Here is a 17,138-nt window from a genome sequence, read left to right as displayed (position 1 = left end):
CATAGGTATATGCAAGACAAGATCAAGGATAGGCATACCAGAACTCAATCCTATTGTATCAAAGAAATTCAGCAGCAGCACAGCTATAAACCCATCCTTCAGGTGGTTATTATACTGGTTTTATTTAACAGCAATCTTCAGTATCATGGAACACTGATGCCCATTTTGCATGTTAGAGAGAAAGAATGTACACAAAATAAAGTCTGCTTGTGAGGGCACATGCTATGTTTGAAGAACTTCCATCCATGTATGCAGACTGATCTTTCTACACTGGGAATCAGACCAGGATCAGGGAGACTTAAGGTTCGAAACCTCACTGTGTGACTATAGGTCACTACTACGTTTCAGCCTAAGCTAATTCATAGGGTTGTTCCAATAAGAAAATGGATGTGGGGGTGGGAGCTCCTTGCATGAAATGCAATATAAAAAACAAGTATATTAAATATTGCGACAACATGTGGATTAATGGCATTTAAACTAATAAAAAATGAGTTATGGCCCTTAGCTCTGTGGTAGACCAAGTGGTTCCAAATTCAGTCCCTGACACATGGTCAGGAAGCACTGCATGCCTGTGACCCTCAGAGGTGTCATAGGTGACTAGTCATAGGTGACAATAATGGGCTAGATGGACAAATTGACTGACCTGGAGTTGAAAAGCACACACTTTGTATATGTTTTTTATCCATCATATGTCCAATGACCCTTAAACTGACCATTGAATTTCAGAGGTTCCTGTTGCAGAAAAACTTCTCTCTTCCCACTACTTCCAGTTGGTTTAGCATAGAATCATAGAAGAGTTGAAAGGGAACCAAGGGTCATCTAGTCCAACCCCTTGCAATGCAGGAATCTCAGCTAAAGCATCCTGTGGCCCAAGACACCATAATGTTGTAATAGCTAGAATTATGAAAGCTAGAAGGAAAACATTATCATAGCTCCCTTCTTGAAGACAAGGGAAGGATGCAACTGTCCCATGCTATAGGAAACAAATGGCACAATGTGGAAACTGGGACAACTCTGGGTTTGTTCTCTTTTAAATTGGTCAGCTCCAGATTTCATATTCTCTTTGTAATGGTGAGATATAACAGATCGTAGTGAAATAGCTGAATTTTCTAGATGACCGAAAGAATTCATTGCAGACATTTTCATACGTGTGTGTGTGTGTTATGGGGAAACAGTGTAAAACAATTCAGTGGTTTTATTTGATGAGCACTGACATACCTCCCTTATGCCATCATTATTCTGCTGGCAGGCAACAGCTTGATTATGGGCACCAGAACTGCTCTTATCTTCCAGGTGAGAGATGAAGGAATGAGGTGAAACATCTGTTCCCTGCAGCTAAGTTGGAATGGGTCTGGAGATTAGCCAGAAATCCTTCAGTGGCAAACCACGGCAGGAAGAATCAACTCTGACTTGGCCAGGAATAGCCAAAAGCTCAGAGGACTCTCATTTTTCATGTAGGAAAATAGAAAATTGGACATTAGGCCATTATGAATAATTGCTCTGGCCTGCTGAAAGCTATTTATCTCAATCTCAGTCTGTGGCATGTATTTCATATTTACTTTCATGTCTTAGTAGGGGGAGTACTGGATAGGGACTATTTCATCCTGTCCCAACAGCTTAGATTGAGTATTTGTAACTGGGTAAAACTCAAAGGGAGGATTCTGATGGTAGTAGGGGCCAGATCGATTCTGGGCAACTCCCAACGAAATACTAAAAACAAAACAAAAAATCAAACACAAAAAACTTCCCTATACAGGACTGTCTTGAGATGTCTTCTAAAAGTCAAATAGTAGTTTATTTCCTTGGCATCTGATAGGGTGGCATTCCACATTCTGTGCTGTTTTATGCCACAATATCCATAACACATTTGCCATGTGGACGTTTATCCTTCCTTCCAATGCCAACATCGCATGTGACCATAGGAACCTCATGTGGCTTGACTATCATTCATTCATTCCCCACCCTTTTCCCCCTGACAGGGACTCAGGGACTTATCTAGTCTAAGTCTTTAGACATCTCTGTCACTTTCTTCTGTTCTGCTTTTAATGCTTGTGGTATTCTTACAACCTGGATCATGTGCAATAGTGGATAGGAGCATGATATGAGAATTCTGCAGCAGAGATGTTGGTTAGGTATGATGACATTTTGGACACACTTTGATGTTTTCATCCCCAAAAAAGTTTTTGATTTGAGTTTCTACTGAAATGAGGCTGCATTTTAATGTTGTATTTTAATCTTGTTTTTAAGTTGTATTTTAATCAATTGTTTTTATACCTGGTGTTAGCCGTCCTGAGCCTGGTCTTGGCTGGGAAGGGCAGGGTATAAATAATTTTATTATTATTATTATTATTATTATTATTATTATTATTATTATTATTATTACTGACCCTTTATTCTATTGTTCCTTGTTGTTGAGAGTGAGTTGCTCTTTCTAGGTCTGCATATATTCTGCTGCCATTCTAACGCTTCGGCCTTTTTTGAAAGGCTTTTCTTAACTATTAAAAAACCCCACTAGGCTTCAGTGACAAAATAATTGTAACATTTATTTCAGCATCTGTAATGTTCAGGGACTTAAGATTTGTTGTGACCAAGTAATAAGACTTCACAAGATCTGTTAGCTCTCCAAAGCCCTAAGAATATTCTCCATTCTTTAAAAGAGCCATGTTAAAAATGGAGGGACCACCACTGAAATAGCTAGATGTGATGAGTACGGTATATATTTAACTCAGACTGAATGCAAACTTTGGGCAAGCAGGTCATTAATAAGAATAATGGCAATCAGCCTCACAGGTGCTCAGTCTTGTGCTAGTATGATGAAGCTGCAACATGTGGAATAGGTGTGCTTCTGGGTAGAGAAAATACCAGGAAGATAGGAAATTCAGTATGCAACTCTCCAGAATTTCAGACAGGAGACAGCTCTACCTGGAGATGCCGGGGATTGAACCTGGGACCTGCTGCATTGCAAAGGAGATGCTCTGCCACCATCTACAGACCTTTCCTTGACCAGTGGCACTAAACCAGGTGTGCTGCAAGGCTAACCCAGGCCTGTGTTAAAGCAGAATGAGAACACTGCACCGGTGATGGGTTGTGACTTCAGTATTCAGAGCTCCTAACAAGTAGTGAAAAGAAGGGTCTTAACCCTTGGTAGACTGCTATATATGTCTACCAGGCTTTATCTGGCATCAAATTGTGAAGGCTTCTTATTTGGCTTCATGGCCACAAGCTGTAGGGGCCTATTTATTGAAAATGCTTCATCTGCGGTTGCTGTGATCTTCAGCTGTTAGCAGGAAAAGGAAGTCGGCAATTAAGCCCGTACTCCTATGCATACTTACTTCTCAGTACTCCCATTTGTACCCAGGAGAATGTATTTCAGAGTCAACATGCCCAGGATCAGAGTAAACATCTTGTCACGAAGGTGAAGATGGGAAGTATATTGCTTAGGCCATGCTTGTGACATGGGAACATTCTGAACAAAAACATGGAAGAGAATTAACTCTGTCCCTGGCTGTTTTGTTGATCTCTGGTGAACACTGAACCTTTGCACCTGTAGTGTAGGTAGCCTGACTTCTTTTCTTCTTCTTCTTCTTCTTCTTCTTCTTCTTCTTCTTCTTCTTCTTCTTCTTCTTCTTCTTCTTCTTCTTTTCTTACACAACAGAAGGACGTCTGTACAGATATCCATCTGGTCTATTTGTTTCAGTGTCTTATGCTATTTCCAACCGAGAGCAGCTGTTTTTATCTACATCAAGAGTATTAAAATGTAGATAGACATCCTTTATATCAAGATTCTACCTCTAAGGCAGCAAAATCAATACCCTAATGTATCCTAGCACAACAGCTGGGTAAGGATGCTGTGGTAAAATGACTGTAAAAGGAAAATTCAAAGTTACTTCAGAGTATGGTGACTTTATGGATCTCAGTTATATATAATTTAGCCTGACAGCAGTTCGGCTCAATGATAAAAAGTTAATATAACTTTGAGAGTGGTGGTAGGGAATTAAACCTGGCTTTTTCAGTTTTAAAACCAATATGTACACTAGCCTCAAAACTAGCAATTTTGAAACAGCAGTGAACTGGACACTGTGCTTCTAGGAAAAATATAAATAGTCCCTATGAGTCATTTTATCTCTGAATAGAACATAAAAATATACTTTTTCAATAAAGTGCTGTTTGAGGATTGCCACTTAGTATTAAAGGGAAACTGCAGTGCAGTTTACTATAAAATTTTTGATTTATTACAAGATAGAGAATGTTCTCTGGAAATGGACAGCTTTATGCTGGCATTACTGTTACTTACTATTCTCGCATCATTGTAGCAACACCACTTTGATGATTGACAGTAATACATCAATTTAATAGCCTTAAAAGATTTGTTTCTCTAATGATGCATTTGTGTAATGATGGACCATCATTTCAGGAAACTTTTCTGAATCAGCACTTAGAGGATTTGCATGGTTTGTTTTAAAATCTGCGCAGAAAGTGACACCCAGAGATGATAATTTTGTTTTTTAAAAATTGTTATCAATCTTTATAGATATAAGGGTTGCCATTAGCTCTTTAGGGTTTATGGAGATATCACAGCTTTTAGGGTAGGAATAGCCAATGTGTTGCCTCCTGGTGTTGTGGACTACATCTACCAACAGCTGGCCATTGACAGTATTGGCTGGGGCTGATGGGAGTTGAAGTCCAAAACATCTGGAATGCACCTCATTGGCTACTATCCATGGCTTAGGGATAAAGTACTTTGTATATCAGATGGAATCCATGGCACATCCAGGAAAGACCTCAGGGGTTGGTACTCTCAGACAGGTGCCAAAGCTTTAGCTCGGGGTAGGCAACCTGAGGCCCGTGGGCCAGATGCGGCCCAATCGCCTTCTCAATCCGGCCCTCGGATGGTCTGGAAATCAGTGTGTTTTTAAAGTAAAGGTAAAGGGACCCCTGACCATTAGGTCCAGTCATGACCAACTCTGGGGTTGCGGCGCTCATCTCGCTCTATGGGCCGAGGGAGCTGGCGTTTGTCCGCAGACAGTTGCTAACGACTCTGGGGTTGCGGCGCTCATCTTGCTTTACTGGCTGAGGGCACCGGTGTACAGCTTCTAAGTCATGTGGCCAGCATGACTAAGCCGCTTCTGGCAAACCATAGCAGCGCACGGAAACACCGTTTACCTTCCCACCAGAGCGGTTCCTATTTATCTACTAGCACTTTGACGTGATTTCAAACTGCTAGGTTGGCAGGAGCAGGGACTGAGGAACGGGAGCTCACCCCGTCGTGGGGATTTGAACCGCCGACCTTCTGATCAGCAAGTCCTGGGCTCTGTGGTTTATCCCACAGCGCCACCCGCGTCCCTAGTGTGTTTTTACATGAGTAGAATGTGTCCTTTTATTTAAAGTGCATCTCTGGGTTATTTGTGGGGCATAGGAATTTGTTCATTTTTATCTTCAAAATATAGTCCGGCCCACCACATGGTCTGAGGGACGGTGGACCAGCCCATGGCTGAAAAACGGTTGCTGACCCCTGCTTTAGCACCTCAGAGGAACACTGCTAATCCCAGAACTGCTGCTGGTATCCTTCTGAATACAAGTTGCTGGAAACTGCTTGTGGTCAGGTCCTGCTTACAGGTTCCCCACAGGCAACTGGTTGGCCACTGTGAGAACAAGATGCTGAACTAGATGGACCATTGGCCTGATCCAGCAAGCTCATCATATGTTACTGTAAAGACAGTCCCTGCTTTCAATTAAAAGGATGTGACCATTTATTTCAATGCACAACTGAGGAGGCTTTGAGCCTCCAACAACAGTCAAGCGTCTTACCAAAATACACAAACTCCAGGAAATTCTTGCTTCCATGCTGCCTCTGGAAGCAGGTGGACCCTCCTGAGCTGTTAACCCTCTCAAGTACTGTTGTTGCACAAACTTTTATCACAGTGGCTACCACCTGGTGCAATGCTATAGGGAAATTTATTTTCCTAGCCTCTGCCCACAGAGGAGGATTTAAGGGAGTGCAACCAGTTCGGTCACATGGGGTCTGGCGCCTCAGAGGTGCCACTGGGGATGCCATGATTATGATTTAGAATGGAGCACACAAGGCGGTAAAGGGACCCCTGACCGTTAGGTCCAGTTGCTAACGACTCTGGGGTTGCGGCGCTCATCTTGCTTTACTGGCTGAGGGCACCGGTGTACAGCTTCTAAGTCATGTGGCCAGCATGACTAAGCCACTTCTGGCAAACCACAGCAGCACACAGAAACTCTGTTTACCTTCCCGCCAGAGTGGTACCTATTTATCTACTTGCACTTGATGTGCTTTCAAACTGCTAGGTTGGCAGGAGCTGGGACTGAGCAACGGGAGCTCACCCCGTTGTGGGGATTCGAACTGCCGACCTTCCGATTGGCAAGCCCTGGGCTCTCTGGTTTAGATCACAGTGCCACCCTACACATAAGGTGGAGGGGTGCTGATTTTTGGTGTCCCACAGGGTGCTGCTAAAATTCATAATTTGAACAAAGGGCCTTCACCCTCCAGTTCCTAAAGTGGTTCAGAGTTGGTGTCCTGGACAGTAAATGGATAGCAGGAACAGATTGCAATAAACTTTGCTGGAAAATATGAGGAAATTAAATTGCACTAAATTCTACAATGGAGCCCAAGTTTGCAATGCCCTACAGTGGTAGAAAAGTAATATAAATTCAAATAAAGCAATAATACATGATACAGAGATACATGTTATGTCATTTCAGAGCTATAGATCATCAGTATTCAAGATAGGAATGACTCATACTGCAGAGCAGAGAGTACAACCCGTGACATGGGCAAAATAAATAAATAGGGAGTTGTCTATTTTCTTTGCTCAAAATAAGCATGTTTAAAGGCAATCTGATAATTAAAAAATGCAAAAGCCATGAAAGATCTTTAAGTAACAAATTTCACAGTTTGCATCATCTGGCAATAATTCCAAATTCACAGGTATTACACATCTCTTTGGGCTATTAACCAGGGATCGGCAAACTTTTTCAGCAGGGGCCTGCTCCACTGTCCCTCAGACCTTGTAGGGGGCTGGACTATTTTTTTGGGGGGGGGGAATAAACGAATTCCTATGCCCCACAAATAACCCAGATATGCATTTTAAATAATAAAAAAACCACATTCTACTCATGTAAAAAAGCACTGATTCCTGGACCATCCACAGACCGGATTTAGAAGGCAATTGGGCCAGATCCGGCCCCCAGGTCTTAGTTTGCCTACCCATGATGTTAATCCTGTGCAGGCAGACATTCTTATATACTGAAATCATTCGTGCACAAGAAGCATGTGTTTTTATTTTATATCTGTACTTGATCATTCTCATGTTCATTCATTTGTTAATGTATGAAAATTCACAGATAATACCCAACGATGTCTTCATCGTGTTTCCAAGGCCTCTGGGCAGTAATCATGCTACTTTATATAGTCATGGCTCCCCTCAAAGAATCCTGGGAACCGAAAACAACAAAATAAATATGATTCTTGTGACGGAAAACCATGTCCATTTAGCCTATGAATTTTGGGGTTCAAGCAGGACATTTAACTAATTTGAGGTTGGGACCCTATACACACTTACCTGGGAGGAAGCCCTATTGATCTCAGTGGATCTTGCCTTCAAGTAGCCATGCATATAATTGAGCTTTAAATGACTTTATTAGACGATCTCCTCTTGTTCAGCAAGATTGATTTTTCATGACTCACTCAAATATGAGCATTAATCCACATTTCTTATTTAATTAACTGCTACTGAGCATTTGCTTTTACTGTTACTGTTAGTCCAGTTTTATGCACAGTATTGTAAATATCAGTAAAGTTCAACTTTAACTATATAGTATAAGATGCAGATATATTTATCATGATGGAAACCATGTCTATTTAAGATCTAGACTGCTTGCTTGAGTCCAGGCATTCTTACATTACATTGCACTTTTATTTATGATGACAAATGAACTGGCAACATGAGTGAATGGGGCATCTGGAGAGTTCCCTCTTTGCTTTGGACTTGGTGTATGTTCATTTATGTATGTTAAAAACACAGCGTAAGATAGCAGACTGGGGTGAGGAGAGACATAAAGTGCTTGCAGACCCATGCCCACAAGAAGAAGTAAATTCAGAGGAGAGGGAACTTACAGTGCATTGGATTGAGCTGCAAAACTGTAGCCCTGTGCCCACTTACCTGAGGTTTCCCACTGAACTCAGACTAAAGGTGAATTAGATTGTGCCGTAAAAGAAGGACTTAGATTAACATCCTCCTAATGCTTATCTTTCTCTTACACTCAGCATTTCCTGGCTATTCTCTTTTCTGTACACTCTGAAGCCCTCCCTCTGCCTTGTGCTTCCTCCAAAGGATGGGGAAGTAATATTGTAGTTCCTATGCAAAGTTAACTTCTGAACATGTGGCTTCCTTCCTCTACCATAAAATACAAGAGTTTAAGGGTGAAGAAAGACGTGTGTGTGCTGGTGGTGGGGGACACACATAACAACTTGATACTTATAATCTCTTTTCAGACCTGTACTTGGGACAAATATTCTAGTTCCCCACATCCAGAGTTAGCCTCGACTGATTTTTCCTGCCACCCAAATTCAGGATTTTATAAATGCCTTGTGCTGCCTAAACAAATCTGCTGAGTGTGATAGTGACTCTTCTATATGATGTTCTTTGCAGCACATAATTTTAATAGATTACTATGGCATCTTCAAATAACATACACCCACGTGCGTTTTTGTTCTAAGAAACTCTGACAGACACTAATAACAGCTCTAATAAGAACTGTTGCAGGCACTCTTGGCAACTTTTTTTTTTTTACATTGCATTTCATTTCTGAAAGTATTTGCTATTCAGTATCCTCTCGCTCTCGCTTATTCCTCCATCGGCACCCTTTGCAGTAGCAGTCTTTTGTACAAGGTACACCCATTTTCCCTGCAGTTATTGTTTCTGATGATATTTTGCAACTGGACTGATGACTGCTTCCTTAAGCTGGCAAGTTACGCTGCTTGTGCGGTAGTGCTATGCTGGCCTCTGAAGCCTGTCACTTCTGTCAATATTGGAGTGGCAGCAGTATTGACCTTGGCTGGAGCCGAATGTTGCTGCTCTCAAGGCTGCAAAGCAAATTCTACCAGCATTACAATCCTAGAGGCAGATCAAAATTTGAAGGCTGGGAAAAACCCTAATGTGCAGAGTTGAACTGCACCATGTTCATTATTTGCTTCCCTCATTCAATGAAGTTCAGAATTGAATGTGCCACCAAGACCCCATTCTGCACTGTACATTCACAGGAGTATCATACCACTTAAAATAGTCGTGGCTTCCCCCCAAGAATCCTGGGAGCTGTTGTTTGTTAACAGCGCCGAGAGTTGTTAGGAAACACCCACCCACCCCTGAGATATAATTCCCTGGTTATGGGATTGTTACATCACTTTGGAAACTGTAGCTCTGCAGGTCTCTGCCTATTCCCACAACCCCCACCCAGTGTAAAGGGCTTTGGATTGCTCTGTAAAACCCCCATACCAACCTTCAGAGTTTTAAGAGATGCTTTGAATTCTGAGGTATGACATCCACTTCATAGGCTTCATTGCAAACAGTGTCATGCAATCCATCCTATTTGTAAACACAGAAACTGGGAGAGCCAGCAGTTCCTCAGGTGTTGGGCTTACCATCAGCAGTGTGCTCCTCAGAGCAAGGGCTAATTCAGAAGACATTCACCTTTTATATTTTCCTGTCTTTTGTTGTTGTTGCTGCTGCTGCCATTGAAACTGGCAATACCAACAACTTGCATGTTGACAGCTTGGACACATTTCACACCCTCCATAATTCCCCATACCTGCTTCCATTCCAGTGCATTGTCAGGGGGATATAGTGGGGAATATTCATAAAATATTCTGCATAGGAACATAGGTAGCTGCATTATACTGAGACAGACCATTTGTTGTTGTTTAGTCATTTAGTCATGTCCGACTCTTCATGACCCCATGGACCAGAGCACACCAGGCACTCCTGGCTTCCACTTCCTCCCACAGTTTGGTCAGACTCATGTTTGTAGCTTCAAGAACACTGTCCAACCATCTCGTCCTCTGTTGTCCCCTTCTTCTTGTGCCCTCAATCTTTCCCAACTTCAGGTTCTTTTCCAGGGAGTCTTCTCTTCTCCTGAGGTGGCCAAAGTATTGGAGCCTCAGCTTCAGGATCTGTCCTCCAGTGAGCACTCAGGGCTGATTTCCTTAAGAATGGATAGGTTTGATCTTCTTGCAGTCCATGGGACTCTCAAGAGTCTCCTCCAGACCATAGGCCCATCTATCTCAGTACTGTCTGCACTGGCTAGCAGTGGTTTTCCGGGTTTCAGACAGGGTTCTCTCCCAGCCCTACCTGGAAATAATAAGGATTGAACCAAGGACCGTCTACAACATGGGTAGGCAAACTAAGGCCCAGGGGCCAGATCTGGCCCAATTGCCTTCTAAATCTGGCCCTTGGATGGTCCAGGAATCAGCGTGTTTTTACATGAGTAGAATGTGTGCTTTTATTTAAAATGCATCTCTGAGTTATTTGTGGGGTATAGGAATGCGTTCTCTCTTTTTTTCAAAATTTAGTCTGGCCCCCCACAAGGTCTGAGGGACAATGCTGAAAAAGTTTGCTGACCCCTGGTCTACATGCACGGCTCATGCTCTGCCACTGAAGCGTGGCCTTTTCCTAAAGTTGCCTTCTTTTTTCTAGGGCCGTGGGTGGGTGGGTTCTATTAAGAGGAAAATATCACATTTCCCCCACAGAAAAATACCATCTGAGGAATTTTGGATCCAAGTGTATTTTTTGCTTTTCCCACACATACACACCCATCTGCTGCAATTTAATGCAATGCAGTGCTGCGAAACTCACTTGCTGCTTCTCAGTAGGAACCTGATTCCAGTATAACATAGCAAAGTGTATTCAAATACTGCTGCAACGGCATATGAAAACAGAGTGTTTTTTACTAGGCCACACTACTTTCAAGCAATGCAAAATGTAGCTTTTATTCCATTCTGGCTGGTAACATATGCTTCATTTCAAATTGATAGTAAATAATATTTTCCTAGAAATTCATTCGCCCTAGCAGAATGTAACAGCAGCCAACCACATAAACAGGAACAGCTGGCTCTTTAGCAGAAGCTTACCTTTCATAATATATTCCTTCCAAGTGAAACAGAAAAGGAGAAAACAGCATCACTCCACTGTATTTTGTTGTATCCTATTAATTGATTTCCCTGCCTCTGACTTTCCTCATTTTTAATTATGATTTGGCAGGCATATTTTGGTTTTGGTTTTTGTTTTGTTTTTTGCATTGGTGCTCCCATTTATGCTTTGAAACACTTGAAATAAGGTCCCAGTCCTGTGCTGGGAGTAGATATGGGGGAGAAATTCAAATAACATTTAAAGCCAAATCTATCCAATTCACACCTTCCGAAACTGCATGAAAGCTGCACTTACTTGAATTTTTTGATGCAGTCTTCTGAGCAATGTTTACAAAAATGCATATATTAGGGGAAAGTGTGCATCAAAATGAAAATAGCATTGAAATGCATATTAGGCAAACACGCTTGCAAAAAAATGTGCACATTAGTCAAAATTGCTTACAGAAATATTCTTCTGGGGAGAAATTCACTCTAGAATGCTGGTGGATTTTCATGCAGGATTTTCCTTTGGAAGTGAATGTAAGTATGCAAAACTAAGAAATCGAGAGTACCAAAATGGACAGATTCATCCCTACTGAGGTAGGGGACTGTGCTTCTGCCTGGCTTGGGGAGGGAGGCACGATGTTCTGACAGGGTCCAAGAGCCCTTCCACCACCTTCCCTAAGCCTGAGCCACAATGTCACATGCACAACATCTGCCCCTCCTCGCCCTCACAAGCTGGTGCCTCTGGCCCTAACTGTTCCCCTATGAAAACTTTCACCACACATCACTGCTGAGCCCCACCTCTTGTGCTTCAGTGTGGTGTACATTGGCTGAAGCCACACCAGGAAACCTTGGCATGGTTGCAAAGGCCTGCTGTCACCAGAGCCCTTTGAGCCCGGCAGCTGAGCAGGAATTCTTGTGGCCTGTGCCTTGATTTTGAATGCAGGCACGTACAGTACAGGCTTGTATACACATTTAACCCTGGACTAGAACACAACGGATATCGGAGCTGTTAACAGAACATTGCGATTCAGAAGCTTTAGTCAAAACGAAATGCCTTTCCACAGCAAATATTTGAAACGTGTGTCAGCTTTTTTTCTAGGTAAGGCGGAACCTTATGTTTTGTAAAAGTCAATATGAACTGAAGCATAATGGTGAATTTTCATCTATCCTGCTAGAGGGCTGTTCAAGTCAATTGCAAAATGGGCATAGATTTATCTGATGTATGCCAAGGTTAGGTAACTCTAATCAATTATAAAGAGACGGTGTATATCGCTTCTTGTGGTAGTCATTGTTACAGTATTGCTATCCTATGTGAGGCTGTGCAATGTGCAGTTGTTTTCATCACATGGGAGAAGGGGTGAAAGATGTAATCGTTTGTCACCTTGATTTCAGGAACAGTTCTGTCAGCAGTTTCCTGCAACAAGCTGGTTGTTTTTACCTGAATGGAGCTTCAATCAGCTCCAATGAAATTTCCTGTACACTCTTTTTAATCTCTCTCCCCCTCTCCCCTTTAATTTCAGCCAAACCATTTGAAAGTGGACAGTATTTGGACATCTATGGAATTACAAGAGACCAAGCTGGGGAATATGAATGCAGTGCTGAAAATGACGTCTCAGTCCCAGATGTGAAAAAAGTAAAAGTCACAGTAAACTGTAAGTTGCATGTGTTTTGGAGGGGGGGAAATATTTGAAATGAAAGAGGTTGGTGAAAAACAGCGTGATGTAGAAGATGCATTCAGGTAGCTGTCAAATAGTGGTTATCTGTGATGTTAGCTGCGAGAGATTAGCACCATGGCAGCAGGTTCTGTGCAAAAGCAACCATACTCATGATGGAAGCCTTTCTCATCAGACCAAGAGCTTTTTTCTTTCCTGGCAATCAGAAGGACTGATGTTTCATGCTGCTGCTCCTTTCTGTGACTGAAAAGGGGGTTTGGCACCTGATCATACAATCCCTGGTAGCTTACCTGACTAGGTCTCAGTCTCAGACCTGGGCTCAACTCCTCAAATCCTGGGAAACTCTGTAAATGGTCAGTAGATTGTCCACTACTTTAGTGCATTGTGTTTTTGACATGACAAGCTTTATTTGTGCCTATTGGGTCCCGCCCTGGTTCCAAAGACAGTGAGGTAAGCAGGAAGGTTTTGCCCCTTCCCTACTGAGCTCAAGACCAGGCTTCCTCAACTTCAGCCCTCCAGATGTTTTGAGACCACAATTCCCATCATCCCCGGCCACTGGACCTGCTAGCAAGAGATCAGGGAGTTGTAGGCCAAAAACATCTGGAGGGCCGAGGTTGAGGAAGCCTGCTCAAGACAGATCCCTTTAAGTGAGTGGTGCCCTTCACAGCTGTAGGGCTATGTTAAAGATGCACATTGCACCACCTGGAGGCCCCTGCAGCATATGGGCTCTTCTCCTGGTACTCCAATTCATGTCACAGTGGGCACTTCACTAGACTAAATTTATTATTCGTATGTTCCAGAATACGATTTGCAATTCCATTCAGACTAACAAAATCATCATTTGGGTGCTTGGTGCTGCCTCGGATTGCTGCATTCCAGGTAGGGCTTTTACATTATGCCCATCCTGCGAGTTTTTCAGAGATACCATACCAGGATGTAGAAGGCTGAATGTGCCCTTATAAACATCAGGGGTACCTAAGTAAGTTTCTCTCCTTGCTGAGCTCTCCAGTTCCTTATAGCATATTACTTTAGTTTTTCTGCAAAGTGGACACTGGAAAGTTATTTTGGAAACAGGAACTAGGTCTGGTTTCTTAACTTCTCAGACACATGGTTTCAAGACTTCTGTTGCTCGGGGCTTTCACTCAAATACCACTGTATTATTTCTTGTCCTTCTTTCATAGACAGTGTCACCTCCCATGTTGCTATAACTTAGTTTCAGTTCCTGGGCTTCTATTCAAAGGTCTGTATTGTGTGTAATATGCTTTCAACACTATTATTAAATAAGGAAAACAATAAATAGCAATCCCAAGATGACATTGGCATTAGAAAAATGTGCTGAAGAAGTGAAGGATATTCTTAGAAGGCTTTTTCAAGAGACAGTTGTCTGTCTCTACCTAGCAGCTCCTCACCTAGCCATTTCGTGTGAAATGCAGAAATACTGTCAACATCTGTTCCCTACTACAAGCAATGATTCATTCTGACTAGGCAAAAGAAGAACATTCAGCAGCATTTAAGGCTAAAGCTTACTTGCATTGGGAGAGCATATGCTCTCTATAGCTATAAAAACTACTGGTCGTATCTGATTTTCATTGGACTTTAAATGTAACATTAAGGACAACTAGAAGTTTAAAGCTGCAGAAGTGCTAACTTGGCTTTGGGAAGCAGGGGGAAAGGACTCTAGGACTCTGTCACAGCCATCACAGCTCCATCTCAAAGCCCAGCTTTGGGAAAGGCAGCATGAGGGCTGGGGGTGAGTGTCAAATGTTGCTGAGGACCATGAAAAAAGGCCTCAAGTGCCATATGCAGCCACTCAAGCTGCAAGTTGGACCGCCCTGCTATAGAATAATCTATGGTGAAATAACAAATTCTGAGCATCCAGCTGCTATGTATTATGTTCTTGAGAGCAATTGCCTAATATTGTTAAGTGAATGTTGAACCTCTGAACTGGATCTGATTCTCTAAAATAGATGTTACCAAACTGTGGTCTGTGGACCATCAGTGGTCCATGAGCTTCATACAGGTGGTCCATGGCATGTCTGGCTAACTCAGCAGTTAGTGGAGACGCACTCCATTGTCTCACAAAACAGACAGATGCCAACCATGTTTCTTATATTGTATTTTACTGCATTGCAATTTGAATTCTGTGGAATGCAAACTGCAGTACAATGAAATGCAATATAAGAATTAAAGGAAGCAATAACAAATGCAATAAAAATTATACAGCATCTAGCACGGCCCACTGCAATGGCTACAGCATGCAGGAAATAATCAAGTCATCATTACCAAGGGCATTAGCAATTTTCAAAAGATCTGCAGGGGGGGGGTGACTTGTGCTTTGTGCTTTAAAGCATAGCTGGTGGTCTGTAAACACCTCAGAATGCTCTGCTTTGCTGGCAAGTATATCATACTACTAGCAATGGGCTATCTCTGAGGATTCTTTTGGTCAAACTTGTTTCTTGATTATTGCCTGAAGCTGGAATAGGAGCACTGGAATCCTCCTTAGATTGCCTTGAGCTGCCTCTGTGTAATGCAACTCTATGTTGGATGCACAGCCTGCATAAATCGAGTGGTTAGTACAGTATAGTGCCTCCTTATTTTCTGTTTGAATAATCCACAGCAGTATTAATGTAGACTATTTTTCATATCCTCCTTACTCTTCTGTAAAGTCTGTGCAAATTTGCTAGCCATCCAACATGCTTAGGGTTCCTCTGTATTCAGAAGCTGACTACCTTTGATTATCACAAAAATAAAAATTAATATTTCTCACTTGTGAGCATCCAAGAGACATTGCTGGCCACTTTGGGGGTGCAGTACTGGGCTGTAGTATTCTTGCTTAAATTCTCAGAAGATGGATATTGGCATATTTAGTCTTCATAGCAGACACATTGATCTCAAACCTCTTGAAACAGTCTCAGCTTCCATTAAAAACATGAAGTTCTATTGATTCAATTTCATCTTTTGAATGCATGCTATTGTAACAAATAAATTCCTCAGTATTTTTATGCACACAATCCCACCCAGAATCTCAGATCTGTTTAGCTATTTGTTGGTGCAGAGATGGGGCCTCTTAATGAAAAGTATTTGAGTATCCCTTCCCCCTCTCCTCACTGAATTTAAAAACTCCTGGTCTCTAAGAAGCTGATCAAATATATTCCAGTGTCTTCCATCCATTTTCTCTCTTTGCTTCTTTTACTCATATTGGAAAACAAAATCTCATACAGTTTGGCAGAAGAGTCTCATAACAGCACAGCATATTGTGTGTTCAGGTCTTGCACTTAAATCACAGTATATTGCTACTTGTATACCTCTGGTTCTCTGACACTGGAGAGTAAACTTTATTGCCTTGCCTGCTAGATGAAAAGAAGATTTTGAGTAAACTGCTGTATTAACAAGGGGAGAGAGTCCAACTGGGGGGAAAGATCATAGTCACTTGGTCCTTTGATGTGGAAATTGTGTATCATTTGCCACTCAGCTTCCTTTGGACACATTGAATAGGATTCTGATTTCATCTACACTGCTGTAAATCTGGAGTAACTGTCTAGAAATCAATGAAGTTACCCCAGATTTATGGCAGCGTAGCAAAGTCCAATTTGTCCTAATGGCCTTGGTTCTACAATTGTAATTAAAGTAGCGGTAAATATTGATGGATGGTTGAGAGTGTACGTGTAAGCTATGATTCACTGACGAAGCTTCAACCAGCAGCAACTCCTGCAAGAGAGACATTGTGATCTCTGTATCATGCAAATGAGCATATGCCTGGCAAGAGAGTTAACTCATTAGGGTGGAGCAGCCATTACACCCACCAGATGTGCATTTAGCAGAACAGCTGCAGGCAGCAAAAAGCAGCTCACAGTCGGAGAAATGATTTGTGGGTGTGTCTGCGTGTTCATTTTCAATGGATGTGTTTGTTTTCATGTTTGGAAACAAATTCTTATAATATCCCTAATCTACTTCATTGTTTTCGATGAGTCTAATTCTGAAAGTCATATTGCTAAAACTGTGGTGGGGTATATTCCTGTATACTTAGCCCTTTGACACTCAGTTTGTTTGGTGGTGGTTGGAATAGAATGATTCTTGTTTTTTATTATGCTCATGGAATTGAACATGGATTGTCATTTGAGTTGTCTTCATTGGGAGGTAAGTTGTTGAACGTTTGTTATGGGGAGATGCTGGACTTCTTGTTTCTATGCCAATGAGATCCCTGGCTGCACCAGATGGTGCTTCTGGAATGGTACCCAAAGGGACTGTCAGGTTGCAGGCAGACCTGGAAACAGTGAAGATGCTGACTGGCCCCAGGGTGGCAGAGGAAGAGC

At 42.2% G+C, this 17,138-nt stretch overlaps 1 protein-coding gene across 2 annotated transcripts in view; it reads left to right on the top strand.

Moving 5' to 3' along the window:
* NEGR1 (neuronal growth regulator 1) overlaps positions 1-17,138 on the top strand; it is a 451,249-nt gene that overhangs the window by 297,487 nt on the left and 136,624 nt on the right. For both annotated transcript variants that reach the window (XM_083743114.1, XM_083743115.1), the window contains exon 4: positions 12,673-12,804. In XM_083743114.1, coding sequence (XP_083599240.1) covers positions 12,673-12,804 — 132 coding nt within the window. The remainder of the gene's footprint in view (positions 1-12,672; positions 12,805-17,138) is intronic.

Source organism: Podarcis gaigeae (genome assembly GCF_964106915.1).
Source record: "Podarcis gaigeae genome assembly, chromosome: 6".
Taxonomy (NCBI): Eukaryota; Metazoa; Chordata; class Lepidosauria; order Squamata; family Lacertidae; genus Podarcis; species Podarcis gaigeae.
This window is presented reverse-complemented; position numbering and strand designations above follow the sequence as displayed.